The sequence below is a fragment of the Henckelia pumila genome, chromosome 4 (genome assembly GCF_033568475.1).
Source record: "Henckelia pumila isolate YLH828 chromosome 4, ASM3356847v2, whole genome shotgun sequence".
Lineage (NCBI taxonomy): Eukaryota > Viridiplantae > Streptophyta > Magnoliopsida > Lamiales > Gesneriaceae > Henckelia > Henckelia pumila.
This window is the reverse complement of record NC_133123.1, coordinates 219,040,884-219,063,289: the sequence shown is the minus strand read 5'-3', so window position 1 is coordinate 219,063,289 and position 22,406 is coordinate 219,040,884. Positions and strand designations below refer to the sequence as shown.

Below are 22,406 nucleotides of genomic sequence, written 5' to 3'. Positions count from 1 at the left end.
TCTCATGACAAGAAGCTTTCATGATTTGAGCCGTTAGTGCCACGTCATTCCAGCTTGGAGAATTTCTTTTTTTAATCACAAAAAATGGAAAAATATCCCATGGAGTAAAATGTTCCACTTATATTTCCAAACATATACTTCTTAATGTCGAAATAACATTTAACCACTCAATTCCGTTGTATATTTCTCTTTTCAGTTCTCTTCCGTCGTTTCAATTTTAAAAATCAATATTTTTCATTTGTTTTTACAGCGCGTATAAACAAAAATTCTTGATGAATATTTAAGAAAAAGAAGGGGGCTGCCTAGTGATGGAATAAATATGTGCACATAAAGAGTTGGTGTAATGGTGGATCATATAGAGATATTAAAGTCAAGTGTACAAATTCAAACATTCATTGGAAATAATTTTACATGCATCTGACTCATTCACCACTTGCATGCCTTCACTCCATAAAAATGTAGCACACCAACTTTTACCATGAGGCAGGCATGCTTTCAACCCCATATAATTGCCAACTTGTGCTGAAAAATAAAAATAAAAATCTCCATTATCATAGAGTAGAGTTTCCAGAAAAGAAAAAGGAATATATGAAACAGGAACGATTTTTAAATAATATTTATCTACAATAGCATCACTGACAGTAAATTGAATAAAATGACACTACTGTAAAAACAGAAAATTTGAAACAACTGTATCTCATGAACTGCCCCTACAAGAAGCGAAAACTTGAGAGCGTGATAAGGAATGCACAAGACTTGAGAGTATGTTGTCACAAAGAATGAGGAGTAATTCTAGAGCAAAACGGCAAGACAAAGTGAAGTGGTGGAGGCTAGAATTCACTTGATGAATCATGCTCAAGATTTATGTTAGCAATTTTAATGATTCCATCAATGGGAATAAGTGGTTGTTATATAAAGCTTGTTTTAGGTAGTGTTTGGGAGAGCTTCTAGGAAGCACTTCTAATATTTTCTTTGATAAAAGTGCTTCCTAGAAGCTCTCCCAAACACTACCTAAACCTTGCCAACGTCCAGATTTATATTCTTGTTCGCAGGTTCATGACTTGGTCGGCACCGCATGTTCCTTGAACAAAATTCGCCATTTGGAACTTATCAAACCTGGTTATTGATGCATGGATCTTGTCATAAAACAGGCCATAAAAGCTACCAGTTATTAAATATCTATCATGAGGTGGGACTAACATTCAAACGAATTGTGTGTGCGCCCAACACAAGGAGCATTTCCAATGCTCCAAGTAAAAAGTTAAGATTCCAACTAAAAGAGAACAAATGAGCCAGCCATGTATATCTTTACACAGGAACCTGGCACTAATGAATGAATGAACCAGCAATGGATACTATATCTAACCTATAAAAAGTGGTGTGGGGGAGCGGGTCGGCTGTGGAAAATTCTCCTCAACACCCAGTCCAACTGTAAGCATTTTGTTGTTCCATCTCTCACTTTCGTAAGATGAACCCAACTGTCAATTCACAAAAGCCGCCAGATAATATCAAATTAGCCCAGTAATAACTAAGAATATGGTACAATATTGATTTGTAAATAATCTACCAGTTTAATGAATTCAAACGCTCACTTTAGTGTGCTCCTTCACGTTTGAGTTAATAACCGACAAGGTGAACCATTAGGTGTGACAATTTCAGGAATTAGTATCTTCAATACCACCAGTCACTTGTTAACTTCTAAATACAACTTTCCATGGCATCCGTCATGCAGCCTCGCTCACTTAAACATGCTGTTAGTAAATCTAATCCTTCATAAACAATAGATTCTTCAGGATGGGTTCTATCACCAGTAAAAAACACATGCATGCCACTTCCAAGTTCGATCCAGCTGCAACCAGGTGACTTCTTCACATCATGTTGCTTCATTGTATTTCTCAAGTTTGCCACCTCTTCATATCTTCCAGCCTCTCCATAAATATTTGACATCAAAATGTAATTTCCACAATGTTCTGGGTCAAGCTCAAGCACATGTTGGACAGCAACCTCAGCCAAATTAGCATTTCCATAGAGGCGGCATGCACCCAAAAATGTCCTCCACACCACTTGATTGGGTTTGATTGGCATATTCAACAACAACTTAAAGGCCCCCTCAAGCAGCCCAGCTCGACCAAGCATGTCAATCACACATGCATAATGCTCAATAGCCGGAGAAACACCATACTGAGGCAGCATTTCTGCGAGAAGCTCTTGGCCATGGCTCACAAATCCAGCATGGCTGCAGGCTGCTAATACCCCAATGAATGATATCTCATCGGGCTTCAACCCAAACTCACACATGCGGTAAAAAAGATCCAATGCCTTATTTCCATAACCAAGCAAACCATATCCCATTACCATAATGTTCCATGATGCCACATCCTTAACTTTTATCTTGTCGAAAACCAAGTGTGCCTCTCTCATACTCCCACATTTTGCATACATATCCATAACTGCATTTTCAATGTATGTACCACTACCAGCCTTGACCAATCCACGTATAATCATGTAGCCATGAATCTCTCTACCATGCGTTAGTGCTGCTAAATGTGCGCAAGCGGGAAGCACAGCAGTGACAGTCACTAAATCTGGCTGAAACTTAGAGCTTAACATACCCTTCAAAAGCCTCAAAGCTCCATCATGATCGCCGCATTGCTCATAAACACTTATAATGGAGTTCCACGAATACATATCCTTCTCAATCCCGCTCTCAAAAACTTTCAATGCATCCGCAAGCTGCCTGCATTTTCCATACATATCAATCAATGCGTTTGAAACGGCAATACCCAAATCATACCCCATTTTAATTGCAAGTGTGTGAATTACCTTCCCATTATCAACATCTCCAGCCAATGCAAGAGCAGATAGTACACCAGTAATGGTGAATTTATTAGTCTTGACCCGAATGTCGGCCATCCTCCTAAAAGTCATCAAGGCGTTACCAAACTCCCCGATATGCACGTACCCATTAATCATAGCATTCCAAAGCACAACATCATCTCTCTCAGGCAATCTATCGAACACTTCAACTGCCTCATTAATCAATCCAAACTTCAAATAACTATGCACCAGTGCACTCCCTATAAACAAGTCGAACTTCAGCCCGTGTTTAAACAACAACCCATGAATATTTCTCAAACCCAAAAAATCTGGGCAAGCCTTGATTACACAAGGGAAAGTGAACTTATCAGGAGCTACACCTAACAGTCGCATCTTACAGTACAAGTGAAAAGCTTCAGTTGGCATGTCATTGATGGTTAAGCCAGCTATAATAGAATTATAAACGAATACGTTGTGAACATGGGTAGACTCATAAAAAACAGATAACGCATCATCAATGGAACTACACTTAGCGTACATATTTATAAGGCTAGTAGAAGAAAGAGCAGAATTAAGATGACCACAAGAGAACATCTGTGCGTGGATTTTTCTTCCTTGCCAGAGTTCTTGATTCTGTGCACATGATTGAAGCGATGCAATGCAGGTTGATAGTTCTAGAGCTGGAATTGAGTTGGAAGAGAAGTGGCGGGAGAATTGGTCACGCGTTCTGCGTAACTGACATGCCAAGATCGCTCCTTTATTCATTCAGAATGCAATCTAGTACGATTTTATACGCATTCAAGCAAAAATGACTAGCGACGCCGACGGCGATGGACGGATGCAGGAATTGGTGGCTCCGGCGAGAGGGCACGGGGAGGATGATGGGACGAAAATATTTTCAAGTAGGCCTTTGGGCTTTTTGGTCCTTTTATAGCTCAAAGATTGGGCCTGAATTTCAAAGGTCCATTTGCAATAGTAAAACCTAATTTCATCCAAATTGGGGAAATTTCAATTTCAGAATTTCATGAAACAGATCATCTCCAAGTTTAGATTCAGAGGGACCGATGTTCATAATCATCTGAGTTTACAGTTTACAATTCAAGAACTGAAGTGATAATTGGTTTGCCATAAAATTTAAATCAAAAATAATTTTACTACTTTACTCGATTTTGTAAAAAGAAACGTTCAAAAATATTTTGTACCATAACCAGACTTTTTTTTGGAAAATTATTTTCTCTATATATTTATTTTTTTGCAATTTTGATCTCAATGTTATCAAATTTCAGTTTTAGTACAAAATAATAAACTTTTTTAACCTTTTTTTACTTTTTTTTTTTTAAAAAAAAGGATTAATTGTTTGGATCTTAATATAACATTAACCTAAAAAAAAGGATTAATTGTTTGGATCTTGATATAACATTAACCTATGAATAAATATTGAAGAAAGTTGGAAAATTAAGCTGAAAACCTAAAACCACAAGGATATATATATATATTAGTATGGCCGATCAACAACAAATGAAACCCACAATTCAGGTTTCACACTTTCAAGATTGGACAACTTCTGGAATGAGATATGGTTGTTTCTTACAGCTTTAAATATGGTGTTTTACAAGATTGAAGGCCAAATGAACTTGTTCAAACCTTCCAAAAATCTATCAGTACTGCTCTACGAGTTCTAACAGCGACTTGTAAGTTCCCAAACCCGCGCTGAAGATGCCCAAAGCCGCAATACCAACACTGAGCACAACCTGAGAAAGGAAAATAATCGAGGCAAACAAGAATCATCAATCAACAGAAGGAAACGAGTGATCTATGAGATTCGCGTCAATATTTCAACTCTAAAAGAATACACAATACGAGTATCTAAGATTCTTGGAATTAAGGGACATAACCTGAGTTTTTGTGGCTTTCCTCCCCTGGATTTTCAAGAAGCACAAAGCTGGCATTATTATTGCCTGCATCAAAGCCACATGACGAGTTCGTGTTAGGAATTCTATATTGATAAACTCTGTATGAAGTTTGCCATGCAAATAGAGGAAAAAACGCTCAGCATCCGTAAAATTGACAGAAGTAGCATGTTTACCATAAGAACACTAAAAAGAGAACCGATTAGAGACATCACAGTACCTGCAAAAGAAAAGCGAGAAATAATGTTCATCGGTTCATACACTGTTCGGAACAACAAGACACATAAAATGTCAAAGTAGAAGAAATTGAAAAAGCAATAACATGACAGTCACCTACCAAAAAAGGGAATAAGAAATGCGACGATTAGGGAAGATATGACAAGAGCTGTTCGTAGAAGAACAAAACACCAATAACTACTGGACAAGCTATCAGGCAGCAACTCCTCCAGACTTCTGGCCAGAGGGTTCATCAACAGGGAATACGTATTTACTGCTAAGGAATTAAGAGCTATTTCCACAAAAATATAAAGTATAGCATCACGATATATTATTTTAGCAGAGATTTTCTGAAAGGATATTTGGTGAGTGGATTAATAACCTGCACAAAAAGAAACAAGAAGTAAATCAGCAATGTCAATAGAGCACTTCAACAAGCACTATCATAGTGTTCATCATCCATCAGGACTCACCGTTGTCCATAATGCGATTTTAGTACCAACTGAATTTGGTGGTAAATTCAAAGTTATCTGTGACTGTGTGTCTTGACCAAACATAAGAAATCCCATAGTAGCAGCACCACCGTAGATGATAACACATAGAATGAAACTGCACAGCGACCAAACAGAACAGTCATGGTGCTTAGAACAGATAAAGTCTACTACTGCATGATGAAGGTTCCAAATATCAGTTGTTCAGTACCATATTACTATTGCTTTAGTGAATTTGGTTTTATCAGCCATTGATTGGTAAATATTTGGAAACACTGAGTGTCCGGAGTAGCAATAGCCGTAGACACCAATGGCGAAAGGCATGCCACTCCAGCTCACCGCTTTACTGCTTTGATGAAATCCAACTCCATCCACTGTCCCAATAAGAAATAAACACAGAACCACCAGAACTGTTGCAATGACCCCACCGGCTGCCAAGAGAATAAGATTACTCAAAATTCCACGCATTGATAAATGTGATAAGAGAAAGAAGTAGAATTCTCAAAGTTACCAGAAAGGTAAGAAATTAATCGCAGATCTTTCAACCAAACAGTTGGTAAGATAACAAGAACAGCAAGAATAGCAAACAAATGCATGGAATCCAGCTCCAAGCCCGGTAAGTTCATAGATGTTCTGGGAAATAGTCTTGTGAGATTATCCCCTTCAAGGATAATAAATTCCACACAAGATGTCTGCACTCACAGGAAGTGTTAGAATCAAGTCAAGTTTTTCAAATCACCCAAATCCGAAAACAGTGGCGTAAAGCACTTGGCTTACATATAGCTCCGCGTACAATATTATCTGCAAAAACAAAGATAAAGTACCATCACTGTAGATAAATTAACAAAAGCAATACATCAATTAGATAATTTTGACATTTTCAATCTTTTGGTTCATGCCTTCCCTCCTTAGAGGAGAGTTTGATTATAGATAGTCTACTTGCAACGAACACAAATATAAACTAACCGTAATAACAACTTACGGATACAAAAATGCGTCCATGTATCCCAAATGCAGCGGCTCCCATATCAGGAAATGTCATAATTCCTTCTGAACTTTCAAAGCAGTATTTCATTAGAGTAGCAGTATAACAACAGATCAATGCAAAGAGAACAAGCACCAGCAGACTGGCCCAGCCAGATTCTTTCACCGTATATGGTGTAGAAAGAAGTCCAACTCCAGCCATTACATTAATACCTGTGCCATAGCAAGAAGGTGAACATCCAAATAATAATAATAAAGATGACTATTTAAACTATCAAATTCAAACCAGAATTAGACAAAATATTTTTTATAGCTAGAAAGCCACTCACTAATCACAATAGATTCATGACTTTTTATAAATGTATTTAATGTCAAATGAAACTCACAAGTTCAAGCTATTTGAGTCTTACTTAATAGAATTGGATAATCAAGTTTGAAAAGAATGAATCTAGCATTAAATGATATATTTGAACTTAATTTGATCAAAACTTTGGCCCAGTACAGTCTAATTTTCGAACTGCGAGCTATAGCAAAAATAATTTGAACTCGAACTTTCACATATCAATTTGAATAGTATTCGACTCAATTCAGTTGATAGACTCCCCTGCTCTCATACCATAAGTTTGAATACCCACGATCCTATCTGAAAATCCTGTAAAGTCGGTGGAGAATCCATTGCACAGAGCAAGACAAAGTTCGCAGAGTTGTAAACTGATACTCGGTTAGCCAAAAATATAAGAAATTTACAGATTTGTGGATCATGTAGCTTACAGTTGAAGATGGTCTGAACTAAGCTACATCCATGCTTTAAAGGGAATTCTCCTGTCAGCTGTTTGTACATCGAAGCTTTGTCGGACAATGAGGAATGGGTTCTCAAGTCCGTGGCAAGATCCTCAGTTTGACCCTTATAATCACTAAGCAGGGATGCCTTTATATTTGAGTCCCAGATATTTTGACTGTTGATGTCCATGCTTGCATAACCAGCACCAGATATACCTCGAAGTGTCCCAAAGTTTGGCGATGCAGCTATTGAATATATGTCAGTTGTTTCTCTGGAGAAAAAAACAAACAAGCTGTAAAATTCATGGCCGTTTTAAAATAGGCAATAACTCTTTGAGCTTCATGCATTTGATCCACCGAACCAAAAGATTGAAACTGAAAATATAAGTTTGATTGCTGTACCTCGATAGTTATCATCAGTCAATCAGTTGCAGCAAAGATGAAGGATGAATGCCAACATTTTATACAAACAGAAACTTTAAAAGAGTTGATAAATTAAATTAGCAAGAAACATGTAATTGAGAGAGAGATATGGCTGCCAAACCGACGAGGCTCCACAGACTAAAATATTAATGCTGCAAAAAACTTGAAATTGGACATAAACAAAAAGAAAAAGTCAAAAAGAGAAAGAAAAAAAAAATTAAAAGTCAAAAAGGGGGGGGGGGGGGGGGGGGGGGGGGGGGGGGGGGGAAAAACAAGAATAGCAACATTGTTATTCTATCATAAGCCACACCAAATGTGTTGGTCTACTATACGCACGCTTAAATATAGGTATAGATATGCAGGACCAAAACATTCATATAGCAATTTTTGTGAACCATCTTAGCTCCAAATTTTTTAATAAGAAATCAGTTCATTAATACACCAAAAAGATACAATCAAAGGATAAAGCATTGTTCTAACCAATCTTCCGATTTTATCTCCAGTATAATTAGTCTTCTTTTCCAAATCATGTCGTGAGTAGCATGTCAAGGCACATCTTACATGCATGAAACACAACCCAAGCTGGTTCAAAATACATAGCGACAAAATAAGGTAACAGATTCCCTTGCGTGGATGAAATTCAACCTTACTGCCACAAGGTAACAAATACTTGTTCCGTGCATTCGACTTTCTTGTTTCTTTCCTTGGTAATTCGTAGTTCATTTTGATGTGCTTCTTCTGTGTTTTCCATCTTTTCCTTTGGTTTATATGTTGAATCTAATTTGAAAATGGGGAGAAGAGTTGAAAGCGTTGCACGAGACATCATACGGAAAGGACGTCAAGAGAGTGACACACTATCAGGATTTTTTAAGTAGTTTGATAGAGTCTATATTAATGGTGATTGTCAAAAACTAATGTCACTACCAAGGTTATAGCAACAAATCCCAACAACGATCAGGTGTCACAAAATCTCTAAGAACTATCGTTCATGGTTGCAATTTGATAATCAAAGAATCACATCGAACATGTCAATACTTAAACACCAAAGAATGGTTTAACGATCAAGTACCGAATTAAATTTCCAAGTTAATTCAAGTCTCTTTGGAAACAGGTGAAATTTTCTCTACAGCAAGTTGTCTGCTAAACCTTCCATTTGCATATATTTACTCATTTCACTTTCTCTATCCCAGTCAGGGCCGAGGCTAGGGGATGCAATGGATCGTGTTTCAAATTTTACTGGTAATTTCCAAAGAGCGTAACTTTCAATTGTAAAATGCATCAACTCGTCCCTGGATACTCTATGGTACCCGCCAAACTTTTCTTAAGAATGTGACTGATGGATAAAATTCAAGGTTTTGTGTGAGCATAAGCCACTAAATCATATAGTTTCGCAATAAAAAAATCCAAGAGAAAATAACAAGTCCAAAATTGATTTATAAATCAAACAAGTATTTGTTTAAATTCATCAGCACCTGTAACTCTGTGGCCATTGCTGAGAATAGAGGGAAGAATAGCGGGATACTCCGCCGCCTTCATTATCAAGAACCCACTCATCTTCACATTCTTCTCCGCCTTCCTCTATACTTCCCTCCTCCTCCTCCTCCTCCTCCTCCTCCACTCCACTTTCACTGCCATCATACTCACCATCTTCCAAAAATAGCTCCAACGAATCCTTCTTCTCCGCCATCACAAGATTCCCCTCCAACTAGTCTCCGTCGCAGAACCCTTTAAGCAAACACATTCATGGGATTATCCGTGCCGGACCCACGAAAATATGATGCGAAAGGAATGCACAGGAGCGATATTTCACCTCGAGAAGACAAAGCCGACCGCGGGAGTATTTAACACCGTTGCCTGTGCGCATGCACGCCAGAAAGGGTTTGTGCAAGAGATGGAGCGAGAAAGGAATAGAGATTCCTGCCGATTTTGCGCCGAAAATCCCACGTTGTTTGGTATGGGTGGCTGACATTTATGGAAGAAATCACGAGATTTTGCTGAGAAGAAGACAGCTAAATGATGACATGAAATTCATCGCTATCCAATGTTTAATTCGTTTTCCATCGCTTCTTCATTCGATCCTTTTCTCTCCGTAAATACGATTTTGGCGCCCCCAACTTTTGCAAAATTGGATTTATAAAATACATGTTGAAATATATATCATGGTTTCATGTTCAAAAAATATTTTTATTTTATTTTTGTCAATTTGTTCTTTTGTAAATTATAAGTTCAAATTTTATTATCATCATTGTTATTGTTGTTGTTATTATCATCAATTCATCATACAAGATGCACGTAATTCCTAGAAAAATGGATAATAAATTATGTAAAAAACTTATATGTAGGTTTATCAAAATTTTGATTTTATTTTATTTATTGAATTGATTTTTGGAAATTAAAATGATAGAAGAAAGTACGATAGAAATTAGAAAAATGAGGAATGTAAATTATATTATTAAATGATATTTGTAAAATTATATAAAAAGAAAATTCGCGAACATGCTAGCTAGAGTCGAATAGTCGATTGATCTAGAGATATGTATCCCCAAATCCCAACCCCATGCATCTTTGTGTTTGACCATTTCAAAGAAATATGAAAAGTTAAGTGTCAAGTAATAAGGCACTATTTTCTTCTTTCCTAATTACTATGTTTAATCATGGAAAATCAGTGACAAACGATGTTAATCGTTGATAATTATTTTTTCTCAAAGCTAATTAAGTTTTATACCATCCATAAATGACAAAAATGAATTTTAAACGAAACGGAGGTCTTTACAAAGACGAATAAGTCTTTTGTGTGACGGTCTCACAAATCTTTTCTGTGAGACAGATCAATCGTAACCATATTTAGAATAAGAAGAAATATTTTTTGACATAAAAAATACTATTTTTTTTATAAATAACCCAAATTTTAGGAATCGCCATCACACAAAATAATATGTGAAATTCATCCCTCTCATATGTGCTTGACGAATTAAGATGGACGATTGTGTTTCCGAAGAGTAATATTTTTCAATGGAAATCGGACCCTAGATTTACACCTCAAGTGGTGCTAGAGGACAAATTGTAGGAAACGAACTATCAATTTGATTTACTGTTTAATTTATTTTTATCGCTGAAATTTTACATGCATTTTAAAAAAAAATTAAATTAAATTTCACGCATGCAATGCATTTAATTGGTTTCGATATAGTTGGTGACGTTAGCCTAAAATATTATAAAGTTGAATCTAACAGTACATACAAATTGAAAGAATAAATATATGTACTCAAAAAAAAAGAATAAATATATAAAATGGCCACAAATTGGGATATGTTGCAATTAAAAAAAAAATTGTTAATAAAAATAAGTGGAAAACAAAGTTTTAAAAAGCTATATGTATTGCTATTTTTAGACACAAAAATTGGCTTAACTTGCCAAATGTAAGGTAGGCATCAGGTCATAATTAGCGATGTTAACGTTTGATGAACAAGTCTTCTTCTTAAGATAATGTGCATGAAATTTCTACGTTGCTGGCTGTCACAGAACAATAATCCATGTCTAAACATAGTACACTGAGATTTTGTGTCATTTTAACCACTTAAATATTTTGACATATGTCCAAGTAAGACAACGATCAAAGGGTCTTTCTTTTTTTAATGTATATATTATTTCAAAAGAAAACAAATTAACAAACAAACTGATGCAAATGTAGCAAGAAAAGGGGACATATTATATATATATATATATGTAATATGTAAGGTCAAGAATTTTTTTTTCGTTTCTTTTTGTTTGGCTTAGATTGTTTCCATTTTCTCTCCACAAAGGGAGGAAAAAGAAAGGAGAGGTAATGAAAGAGAAGGAAAGATTGTTTGTTTGCCAATCTTAGTCTTTCTGTCCTTAGCTTGCATGACAAATTCTTCAACTAGGGATGAAGATTATATTTCAATTGTTTTGTTCAAATCAATGAATATATTATATGTCATTGTGAGAGATTATTAGCCTAGCCATGAAGGCGTGGGAGGCGACAGTGCGTAAAACTCAGGCTGCAGCCAAGAAACGTGCCAACACCATATTCGGCACGTCCTATGCAGTAGAAAATGTTGAGGAAGAGAATGAGGAGCAAGAAGAAGCGCATGCAAGTGGAGAAGTGTATCATGCAGAAAGATTTCTACCGAACGGCGACTATTACAATGGTTATTGGGCTGATAATTTCCCGCATGGATACGGGAAATACTGGTGGACGGATGGATGTATGTATGTGGGAGAATGGTTTCGAGGAAAATCAATGGGGAAAGGCACGTTTAGTTGGCCATCTGGCGCGTCATACGAAGGAAATTTCAAGAGTGGTTTTATGGATGGAGAGGGGACGTACACTGGGGCCAATGGGGGAATGTACAGGGGTTCATGGGTGATGAATCTGAAGCATGGTTTTGGTTTGAAGGAGTATGCTAATGGTGACAGTTATGAAGGCGACTGGAGCCGTGGTGCGCAAGAAGGAAATGGTAAATATCAATGGAAGAGTGGGATTTATTATGTTGGAGAATGGAAAAATGGGAAGATCAGTGGGAAGGGGACAATTTATTGGACTAATGAGAATCTGTATGAAGGGAACTGGGAGGATGGATTTCCGAAAGGAAACGGGACGTTTAGATGGCCAGACGGAAGTTTTTACACAGGATATTGGAGCAAGGATGCAAAAGAACAGAATGGGACTTACTATCCCTCAGGATCAGTAGTGGTGGGAAATCTTGAATGGGATCCTCAAGATGTATTCAATAATGATTTGAAGGATTGTACGGTTTGTCCTGCAGAAAAGGTCCCGATATGGCCATCACAAAAGAAGCTCGCGGTTTGGAGGTCTGCTAAGGGTGCGGAATCAAGTGTTAGGCCAAGAAGGATGTCTGTTGATGGTAGATTAGATGCGGGAGTAGATAAGGATATGGCTAGGATGCGTTTGTCGGATGGAGCCTCACCTTATCATTGCAGTGCCGGTGTTCTTGACAGGGGCGCAGTAGCAGGAAATGACAGTGATGACACTTTCTCAGGTTTACCAGTTGAAGGTACGAGTACTCGAGGCAGTCCACTCCGGATACCAAAAGTCGTGAAGAGACAAGGGGAGACAATATGTAAAGGGCATAGGAATTATGATCTTATGCTTAATCTGCAGCTAGGAATTAGGTAATTAACAATATCCAGGGGCTGATTCAGAAAATAACTCGCCCCTGGTTAGGCCTGCCTCGGCTTATAGTCATTGTTGTCGACATTTCTTCTTGAAAGATACAATCATTCTTTTTATGAATGGTGATGTGCAGGCATTCGGTTGGAAGACCTGGTCCACCTCCGTCATTGGATTTGAAGCCGTCTGCTTTTGACCCGAAGGAAAAATATTGGACAAAGTTTCCTTCGGAAGGTTCCAAGAGTACTCCTCCACACCAGTCCTGTGAGTTCAGATGGAAGGATTATTGCCCAAAAGTGTTCAGGTAAAGACACAATTTATAGCTAAGAATAAATAGCAATCTTGGATTCTAAACACAGAATGTTAATTGTTATATTCATGCAGGACTTTGAGGATGTTGTTCAAGGTGGATGCAGCAGATTACATGTTATCAATATGTGGGGACGATGCACTACGAGAACTTTCCTCTCCGGGAAAAAGCGGGAGCTTCTTTTACTTAACAAACGATGATCGCTACATGATCAAAACCATGAAAAAGGCAGAAGTAAAAGTGAGACTTCTACTTGTTTCCCTGAAGTCTGATCCAATCCAGCACGAAAAATGTGTTCTTATTTGTGCATGTGTCATATGTTTCAGGTTCTTCTGAGGATGTTAAATGCGTATTATAATCATGTTCGAGCATTTGAGAACACCTTAGTGACAAAATATTTTGGCCTGCACTGTGTCAAGTTGAATGGACCTGCACAGAAGAAGGTAAGATTGAAAACACCTCACATTAAGCTTTATAATATATCTTGAGATCTAACATGACTTATGGTTTAGGTAAGGTTCATCATCATGGGAAATCTCTTCTGTTCCGAATATATGATCCATAGAAGATATGACTTAAAAGGCTCGACTTTTGGGAGATTGACCGATAAACCAGAATCAGAGATTGATGCAACTACAACACTCAAGGATCTTGATCTCAACTTCATCTTCCGTCTCCAAAAGACATGGTTCCAAGAATTTAGAAGGTGGTTTCCCTATTTAAGCCGTTTCAGTTTCAGTTCTGTGTTGTCAACTAGGCTACTAGCCTATGTTAGAAAAGGACGAGACGAGCCCTTCTCTTCGCTCCTCTTCTTTTGGAAGAAGGAAAAGTGAACAAGTGTCTATGAAAATGTGGCCATCAACTACAACTTTTAGCACGAAGAACATAGCAAGACCTATAATTTTCATCTATTTTTTTCGCTGCAGGCAAGCCGACAAGGACTGTGAGTTTCTTGAACAGGAGAGAATTATGGACTATAGCCTCCTGGTTGGACTTCATTTCATAGAAGCATCAAATGATGATCATACTCCTCCTGGTGCAAGAACACCTGTTGGTAATTACTAAACTTGTCTATGAATTATGATATACATGGCCATTGTAATATTCCTTTTCTCTTGATTATTTACAATTGAACTCGAGATATGATATTTCAAGAACCAAGAGATAAAGTTTTCTCCTCTGATGCAGATAACGGAGGTTCAGAAACCGAATCAGTTCCACGTTTATCGAGAGCCGATGTAGATCAGTTGCTTCTAGACCCTGAAGGGTAACAGATTATGGCAATGCTTTCCATTGTCAATACCACATTACTAGTTTCAAATGCCGGTAACTTAAAAAAAACACTTTGTCTCCCAGGTGGGCTAGCATAAAACTAGGAATTAACATGCCTGCAAGAGTGGAAAGAACTGAAAGAAAGAACGAGGGTGAAGTTCAGCTGGTAGGAGAACCAACTGGAGAATACTATGATGTAATAATGTTCTTCGGGATCATAGACATTCTTCAAGATTACGATATTACCAAGAAACTTGAGCACGCTTATAAGTCCATCCAATACGACCCCAACTCAATATCAGCCGTTGATCCGAGACAGTACTCTAGGCGTTTTCGTGATTATATTTTTAAAGTTTTTGCTGAAGACACGTGAGAGATAATCGACCCAATCTTTTGTAATCTTTTCGTTGTTTATGCATATATTATTTTATTTATTTGTTTTTTGTGTATATTTTGAACCTCGTTGGAGCTGAGTAAAGTAGAGGAAACACAGCAGCCACAAAATGTTATGACTGTAAAAGATGTTGCCACAGTGAGTTTTAAGGGATGTATTCTAGGATTGCCTTCTTGGGCCAAATTTACTCGGAGTTGAGTTTAAGACTTGAAGGAATGAAAGGCTTTTCACCAATGGAATGACAATACGACTATTTCGTGACGGCTCACCAAATCAAATAATATTTGTGCTTAAAATTATTTTGAATTAATTTAATCTATAACATTCGAACTCTTGCTAGAACCATGCTTACATCAAAATACTATACTTTTTCACCCAGAAGCAAAAACTGAACCCATGGTATAGAATATGATATTCCACAGCGCAACACAAATTTCCTCATTTTTCCTCCAAAATAAAGCCACTCAAATCTATTTACTTTCAAACTCTTTCACGCAGATATTAGTTTTTCAGCTTAAGTTTCCAAAAGACACGAGAAGGTTCCATAAATTTCATCCAATTCAATTCAACTGGTTATAGTTACTTGAACGCTTTGGATTAAAGCTCTAACAATGTAAATTCAAGTATAAAAGCTTAGCGTACCAGCAAACTGAAATCCCATTATAAGAAACACCCGTGCAAATTCCAATAACACCACACAAATCGCTAGCAATGTCTTAGAAGTAAACAATCAACATAAGGGGGGTGGGGGAGACACTATAAAAGTTGGAAGTAACTTTGACGCTTATACACTTGTTCAAACCTAACATCCATGGAATAAACTAATTCAAATACGACACGCACGGAATACTCCCATTACCATAGAACATTTCAATATAGAACTTCAAGGCAAGCAGATAACTGACAGCTAAGAAGACACCAGAGAATTTGAGCATTCCAACTGCAACTCCCGGTGCGCAAGTACAAGCCCTTCATATCAATAATCTTCACTGGCTAAATGACGTTTAATGGCAAAATTTCCTTAATTCCATCCAAACACCAACTATGTTGACGAAATTTGATATCCTTTGAGGCTTACTTACCCTGAACTTATCCAACAAGACAAGGCAATCAAGCTTACCCATGACTTGAACGTTTTGACACCAGAACTTCCGCTCAACCAACCTGGAAAGTGGGCACAAGCTGCATATAAACCGAACAAGATATATTTTAAGAGAACCATAAGGAAGACGTAAAGTATAAAGAGCAACTAGAGACAAAAGCAACAAAATATAATTGAACCAACAGAAGTAACATGGGCATAAACTATACACATGCAGATTCCCGAACCTCAACAACTAGCAGCTTTATATATGTTTGTACATATGCCATTTTGATCCTGGCATCAATCCAATGATCTTTAGATGCGCATTTATATTTCAATGGCACATAGGATATTCATCCAAGTGAAAGTCTCATCGAATAATCTAATCAACAACTGATTTCCTTCTCGAAATATTCAAAAAACCATAGCACTTTCCAGAGACAGCTATATAGTGAGCGGTGGTGTGCCATTCATCAATGAATTACTTCAATAATAAAATTTAAAAAAAAAACTAAAATCATTGCCCAAAACATCGTCAAATTTTTAGAGCACACATGCCAATGACATGCAACAAGAGGGATGGACACACAAACCAGTGTTTTAAAAAGCGCGCTATAGCGCAATTTTCACGCCGAGCGCTACACATTGTGCACGTTATTTGCCGGCGAAGCGGGCCTTAGCGCAAATGGCGCGCTATCACGCTTTTTTCCAAATAGCCAACGCTATTTTGGCCCATAAATAAAAGCCCAAAATTGATTTATTTGACCTACAATTCATCGCACAAGCCGATTCACAAATCCCAAGCCCTACAGATTCAGAACTCCTCAAGCAAATAAACATAGAGCCGATTCAGAATTCAAACTGCAACTTCCATTTTCCAGATTCACAAATTCCAACCCTAGATAATCTTGATAATGATAGCTACGTAGAGTTGGATGATAGTGATTATTTTCAGATTATGTCGTTTTAATGGTAAGACTTTCTAAATTATATAGTTTCATAACTAATTATCTCACTTATTTGCTTATATAGGTATATTTCTATTTTTTTTAATTAAATAATAAATAATTGGCATGCACAAATAGCTCAGGCTATGCGCTGCGATATTTACGCTACGCTATCGCAGGACAAAAACACTACAGGCCAACGCTACGCCTTTTAAAACACTAAGACAAACAAACTCACGCACAGATAAGCCGAAAAACCTGTTCAACAGCAGGTGCCTGCTAGACTCTAAGACCAGCCATGCTCTCAGAAGAACTTAACAATGGCCAATCTGCAAAGGCAGCAAGGACGAAATAATTTCACCAGGCAATGGACATTCCCTGCAAGCAAACTGGTGGCAACCTCAATTAATAAAAATCAACAGCTTCCTTATCATTACCTTAGCAAAAACCACTTGATAAGTGTAGAAGAAAAAGGAAAAACTATCCGTGTACGAAAATATTGACAAAGAACAGAAGAAATCACCTTTATCATCTATGTTTGCACAATCATCTCACACAAAGAAGCGACCATCCCAGAGAGACTGTCCTTGATACTGCTGTGGAGGCCTTGCTTGTTGACTTCCTTTTTGAAATTGTTGCTGCTGTTCCGCTAAAGCCTTCAAAGTTTCCGAAAACTGATAATCACGATGACCATTCTGGTTTTCATGCTGCACTTGGAAGTTAGCTATCCCAATCATACTGTTGTTCTTTCCCACAGAGTTGACTGTAGGTCCCACTTCATTAATGGAATTGCTAAATCCAGCTTTATGATTAGATAATGGCAATTGATAACCATCCAGCCAGCTATAATCATCCATTTGTGTGGATGGAGGACTTTCATTTCTCACAGCCATGTTAACTGGCTCATCCACGACTTTTGAAGGGGCAGAACCAAAACCAGGAGGTGGACCAAGGTGCCTGACAGGCCTACTCACTGACATTTTCTTTTGTACTGCTGAAGATACTGAAGGTTGTTTTACTGCCATACTGTTGGTATCTATTCCGGAGGAAAATATGGAGTCAAGCTTTGACCGCAGAGCAGCTTGGGAAATCTGTGGTGGGTAATTATGGCTTGTGACAGCACTAACAAACTTCGGGTACGGAACAGAAAGAGCAGCGGATTGAGAAACCCCAAACTGACCTTCCACCAGCTCAGAATTGCAAGAATTTTCATTTTCCATCAAATGCAAGTGAGCCAATGCATTCACCATTTGATCTTGTGCTACCAGCCACTTTGTGCTGGGTGGGACTGGCTGAAGATACTGGGAAGTACCACTAGGAAAGGTTGTAGAAGGTTTCATTATCGTACTTGTTCCATTCTGCAACAGAAAACCATCATGACCAACGTACGAGGACACATTTTCATTCCTAAAATCAATAGTTCCAGCCCCACCAACAGGAGCAAGACCCTCTGAAGAATTAAATTTTGAAGAGAATCCATCCAAATTCTTCTCCAAGGTGGAGGGCTTAAAAACGATCACCTCCTCCTCATCATCATCTTGTATGCTATCCTCAAGCTTTGGCACAGCACAGAGAACCATTTGGCCCTCCAGTGAATTGTCTAAAGTGCTACCATTTGACTCCGATTCAAGAGGCATTTGGTGTAAATAGTCATCCAAAATCTGAGGTTCAACACCAATCACAAATTTCTTCGATTTCATGTCAAAAAAGAATCCATCATGGCCACTCCGGACTACACCAGCAATAGCCTTTACAGCTGCAATAATTCTTTGAGCACGAGCAACTTTTCCTTTAATGCCTACATCATCACCAATTGAATTTTTCCTTGAAAAATCAAGGATGGTCTGGGCAGGAATAAGAGGAAGAAATCCCTTCAATTCAAAGTCCTCAGGCAATGCAAGACGATTTGTAGTTTCACTCTCATCATACTTGCTCATATTAGAAAAACATGTTTCATCTCTATCTTCATTCCCAAGCATATATTCACTTGATAAGAGCTTGTTTAACAAGGAAATACATTTTTTCCAGAAAAATGACCTTACAGTCACTGGTTTCTCCTCCAGTTCACTGCAAATGGCAACATCCTGATGACTGGCCAACCACTCCACAAAAACCATAATCCCAGGCATTAAATAGCTTGACAAGGGATCATTTAACTGGTGACACCTTTCAAGTACGCAGCCCATAAATTCAAATGTAGCAGTATAAGCATTTTGAAGCAAGACTGAACGCTGTAGGATATCAGCATATGATTGGTTTTCATTTTCCTTGCTCAAATTGTGCACGGAAAATATTAAAATGACTACCAGCCTGACAATTATAAGAATACACTCATTGACATCCGCACCAAAGCTGAACTCCTCGTTCGGGCCAGAAGAAAGGAGTTCTATGAAATCATTCTTGACCACTGAGAACACTTCAGCAAAAGTTTCCAAGCTGGAACGACAAAAACAAATAAAAATTAAAAAGCAAATAATGATTTTTGCAGTAAAAAAAAGCCTTATTTTCTAAACATTCATTAGCAGACCTTGTGCGGGTAAAGAGAATTCCATTCAGTCTGATAAATCTTGTGATGAAGGCTTTGAAAAGTTCAAAGTTGTTTGACGCTCTCTCCTTAACTGAACTAGTTGCTGCCATATTATCTTTAAAATTTCTCCTTGTTTCCCCTTTACCTCTTCCTTTCCCTGGCATCTTCGAAGGTGCCGTCTTCTCCAAAGCAGCTTTAGAATTTCCAAGTAGTTGGTTATAATTCTGACGATTCTGCAAAATAACAGGAAAAGGGATTGTTAAATGTTCTGATGGCATCATCTTACTGAATGTGTGCGCATTGTGTTCGTCGGAAATCCAATTAATCAAAGTAGACAAAACTGCAAACAAGGCCTGTATTTTTACTGAAAAAAGAAGATAAAGCTATAGCCAATTTTGAAAAACAATTTGCATAACATTACTTTTGGCCCAAAACGATCTAAATGGGCCACAAAGGAACACACATGATATTAGTAGAAAGATGCATGACATGAGAACTAGCATGTGGCACGTCGGTGGAAAAGACCACATTCAGGATGAATGGAATAACTTGTGCGCTCATGCTGGCTTAATACTAATCAAAACTTTAACTAGAAAGAGATAATCGCTATCACCGGAAACCGCATAGATACAAAAACAAAGGCTTGCCCAGTTTATAAAGTCAAATTTGTTCGCAGCAGAGAGCACAGGATTTTACCTTCTCAAATGCGATGATCAAGTTGTCTCTTGCAGTAACGAAAGGATTATCAGCAGCTAGACTTCGAAAATAGCGATATATAGACAGCAATTCATCATTCGCATAACCAGCTAGTATAGCAAGCTGAAAACGAAAATGGACAATGTTAACCTACATAAATAACAAATCATATTTCAATGAAATTCCTTCAAATCGACAGAAACGCAAACAGGAATCCACCTGATGTTGTGGATTACCACTTGACGGCCAGAGCAAAGAAGCTTGGATATAGTAACTAGATGCAGCAATGAAATCTCGAGCCTTAGAATCTCCTTCACCATATAATCCTTTGTACCGAGCAAGGTCCCCGAGATAAATCAGACAACGATGGCATGAAATCAAACCTTTTTTAACCTCGGAAAATTTATTTCCGTCTTTTGACATGGTCATCTGATTGTCAGGATCATCAGAAAAATATCCCAACGGCATACCATATTTTGATCTTATCTTCAACATCAAATCATGGTAAAACCCAGTTGCCTCAGAGAGAAATGTCTTAACCTGCGAACGAATCTTTGTAAGCCGATCAGGTCCAACACGAACTTGAACTTTCCCATTTAGGGACGAGGTTGATCCAGCTGAAGCTAGAGCTGCACTGAAGAGTGCCCTTAGCTCCTCAATCCTCCTATAATGTAATTGCCACAGAGAATATTCGATGTCATGTTGTTCAGAAAAAGCATGATCCTCAAGAATAATTGCTTCATAATTTTCACGCATTTGTTGCCATGTGTTGGGATCAGAGGGGATTTTGGCCTCCGCTGCTTTCCTTCGCTTTTTATCCAGCTCAATATTCTAAAAATGAAACAACAGCTAAGTTACGATAGCCATGCAATCAGATGGAACAAAGAAAGACACCACCCTTTGACCTATGTTGAAGATAATAATATCTAGTTTTAATCATTTCAGACTTATCCTGTATATGATAGGTCCATGCATACATAGTCAAACCATGGAATAACCAACACAAAATTACAACTCTAAGTTAACACAAGAGAATACCTTGTTGAAGAGACGCTGAACACCCTCTCTTGAAGAACTTTCTTTGTTGTTATCCATCGGAATGGTCATCATTCATTAAAACTTTCAGCTTCAGATTTCAGAAGAAACATGCAACATCCAATCCACAAGAAACAACCTGCAATATGATTTCCTTAGGGAATAGGCGATGTGATGACAATGCCAAAACTTTTAACAGTCATTCTGCACCTGTATCGAAACAACATGAAGCATTTTCTTGAGATCCTACATGTTTTAAATTTACATTGGCAGAATGTAGCCAACCCTCTGGCTCAAGTTCCGCTCTAAAAGTCCATGGTATTTCCAACATTATGAACGTGACCAGAACATCATATTATCAGTCCATGCATCGTTAGATTTTATACTTGTTCGTCTTCTTTTGACTGCCAAATTCAATTTTCTCAAGAACAAGCCTACTATTCCAAATAGCAACTTAAGCGCCATTGAACCCACTCTTATCCTCAAAACCAACATCCACCCACCCACCCAACAAGAAGAAAATACACAGGCCACGGGTAAGCTTACTCAACAAGAAGATTATTCAGATTTTAGATATGAGTAACAGAAGTTCAAGCAGAAACGAGAAAGAAAATTACCAAACCGATTGACCTACAAGCTACGCCACACAAACCCTAAAGCCGATAGGACTTTACATATGCATAAAATGTAAAGATATATTAAACTACACATGAATGTAAAAATGAACAAAGAAAAACAACAAATTCTTAAAGCAAATTCAATCAAATGATAGACCCCCAAATCACAATTTAAACCCTAAACAAACAATCAACTGCATAAATTGACAAACAGAATAAATGACATCGGCAAACTGTTGAAAAAAACTATGCCAGATTTAAAGAAAACCCAAAATCAATTTCGGGGGAAAAAACGTGAAACGTCAAATCATAAAATCAGATAAAAAAAATACTCACCCTAAAGCAGAACAGCACCGGATCTGTCCCTCCAAGGCTGCACTTGATTCAACGAATACCAAGAAATCTCCTTTTATGTACAAGAACGCAGAGAGCAAAAGTTATAGGTAATGACTTCAATTTGGGGACTATTAAGGGTTTTTTTCTCCGATGATTTTTTTTTTTTTTTTAGTAAAAGAGATGAAAGGAACGGAGGGGAGACGAAGACGTGAATATATATATTAAAATATTTCGTTTTGTTGATTTTTTTATGAAATAAATATATTTCCTTATTTTATTGAGATATGATTATATGAATATATATAAGATATAATTTTATAACGAGATCGTTTGAATTTCGAGATAAAATTAAGATAATTTGAAGAAAAAATTCGGAAAAAAAATTGAGAATTGTACGAAAATTACTTTACTA

The 22,406-nt window shown here is 37.5% G+C and overlaps 4 protein-coding genes across 11 annotated transcripts; 1 reads left to right on the top strand and 3 right to left on the bottom strand.

Annotated features, from left to right (window-relative positions):
• Nucleotides 1-335: 335 nt before the first annotated feature.
• On the bottom strand, nt 336-3,683 carry LOC140866230 (pentatricopeptide repeat-containing protein At3g14730-like). Of its 2 annotated transcripts, none has more exons than XM_073271168.1 (3): nt 1,568-3,683; nt 1,367-1,478; nt 336-522 (listed from the first exon to the last, which is right to left on the bottom strand). In XM_073271168.1, exon 1 carries the CDS (start codon nt 3,580-3,582, stop codon nt 1,699-1,701), a length of 1,884 nt encoding a protein of 627 aa, XP_073127269.1. In that variant the 5' UTR covers nt 3,583-3,683; the 3' UTR covers nt 336-522; nt 1,367-1,478; nt 1,568-1,698. The 2 variants fall into 2 exon arrangements, with proteins under 2 accessions (XP_073127269.1, XP_073127268.1); XM_073271167.1 differs by having other exon boundaries at nt 1,593-3,683.
• Nucleotides 3,684-4,327: 644 nt separating this feature from the next.
• On the bottom strand, nt 4,328-9,714 carry LOC140894788 (amino acid transporter AVT1A-like). 3 transcript variants are annotated; one of them, XM_073303414.1, is made up of 13 exons: nt 9,432-9,714; nt 9,094-9,346; nt 7,190-7,470; nt 6,417-6,631; nt 6,212-6,235; nt 5,946-6,126; nt 5,646-5,865; nt 5,417-5,552; nt 5,306-5,325; nt 5,065-5,210; nt 4,904-4,947; nt 4,713-4,775; nt 4,328-4,568 (listed from the first exon to the last, which is right to left on the bottom strand). In XM_073303414.1, the coding sequence occupies exons 2-13, from the start codon at nt 9,306-9,308 to the stop codon at nt 4,476-4,478; spliced, it is 1,638 nt and encodes a 545-aa protein (XP_073159515.1). In that variant the 5' UTR covers nt 9,309-9,346; nt 9,432-9,714; the 3' UTR covers nt 4,328-4,475. The 3 variants fall into 3 exon arrangements, with proteins under 3 accessions (XP_073159515.1, XP_073159514.1, XP_073159516.1); XM_073303413.1 differs by having other exon boundaries at nt 9,094-9,714; XM_073303415.1 differs by lacking the exons at nt 9,094-9,346; nt 9,432-9,714 and adding an exon at nt 7,601-7,841.
• Nucleotides 9,715-11,499: 1,785 nt separating this feature from the next.
• On the top strand, nt 11,500-14,835 carry LOC140894787 (phosphatidylinositol 4-phosphate 5-kinase 5-like). Its single transcript, XM_073303412.1, has 8 exons — nt 11,500-12,778; nt 12,913-13,080; nt 13,161-13,326; nt 13,413-13,529; nt 13,599-13,792; nt 14,013-14,140; nt 14,275-14,353; nt 14,443-14,835. Exons 1-8 carry the CDS (start codon nt 11,607-11,609, stop codon nt 14,729-14,731), a joined length of 2,313 nt encoding a protein of 770 aa, XP_073159513.1. The 5' UTR covers nt 11,500-11,606; the 3' UTR covers nt 14,732-14,835.
• Nucleotides 14,836-15,412: 577 nt separating this feature from the next.
• LOC140863621 (nonsense-mediated mRNA decay factor SMG7-like) lies at nt 15,413-22,175 on the bottom strand. Of its 5 annotated transcripts, none has more exons than XM_073267164.1 (8): nt 21,995-22,175; nt 21,045-21,251; nt 20,226-20,837; nt 20,007-20,129; nt 19,311-19,543; nt 17,307-19,219; nt 17,042-17,172; nt 15,413-15,934 (listed from the first exon to the last, which is right to left on the bottom strand). In XM_073267164.1, the coding sequence occupies exons 2-6, from the start codon at nt 21,114-21,116 to the stop codon at nt 17,335-17,337; spliced, it is 2,925 nt and encodes a 974-aa protein (XP_073123265.1). In that variant the 5' UTR covers nt 21,117-21,251; nt 21,995-22,175; the 3' UTR covers nt 15,413-15,934; nt 17,042-17,172; nt 17,307-17,334. The 5 variants fall into 5 exon arrangements, with proteins under 5 accessions (XP_073123265.1, XP_073123266.1, XP_073123267.1 ...); XM_073267165.1 differs by having other exon boundaries at nt 17,022-17,172; nt 21,045-21,180; XM_073267166.1 differs by having other exon boundaries at nt 17,026-17,172; nt 21,045-21,180.
• Between the last annotated feature and the right edge of the window lie 231 nt (nt 22,176-22,406).

Coding starts and splice junctions, on each gene's coding strand:
- LOC140866230 (XM_073271168.1), bottom strand. CDS start 3,582: ATGAATAAAGGAGCGATCTTGGCATGTCAGTTACGCAGAACGCGTGAC.
- LOC140894787 (XM_073303412.1), top strand. CDS start 11,607: ATGAAGGCGTGGGAGGCGACAGTGCGTAAAACTCAGGCTGCAGCCAAG. Junction 13,081..13,160: donor TATTGCCCAAAAGTGTTCAG/GTAAAGACACAA, acceptor ATATTCATGCAG/GACTTTGAGGATGTTGTTCA. Junction 13,530..13,598: donor ATGGACCTGCACAGAAGAAG/GTAAGATTGAAA, acceptor CTTATGGTTTAG/GTAAGGTTCATCATCATGGG.
- LOC140863621 (XM_073267164.1), bottom strand. CDS start 21,116: ATGATGACCATTCCGATGGATAACAACAAAGAAAGTTCTTCAAGAGAG. Junction 20,838..21,044: donor TTCAGCGTCTCTTCAACAAG/GTATTCTCTTGT, acceptor TTTCATTTTTAG/AATATTGAGCTGGATAAAAA. Junction 19,220..19,310: donor ATTCTCTTTACCCGCACAAG/GTCTGCTAATGA, acceptor TTGTCGTTCCAG/CTTGGAAACTTTTGCTGAAG.
- LOC140894788 (XM_073303413.1), bottom strand. CDS start 9,308: ATGGCGGAGAAGAAGGATTCGTTGGAGCTATTTTTGGAAGATGGTGAG. Junction 7,471..9,093: donor CAATGGCCACAGAGTTACAG/GTGCTGATGAAT, acceptor TTTTTTCTCCAG/AGAAACAACTGACATATATT. Junction 5,326..5,416: donor AAATCGCATTATGGACAACG/GTGAGTCCTGAT, acceptor CTTTTTGTGCAG/GTTATTAATCCACTCACCAA.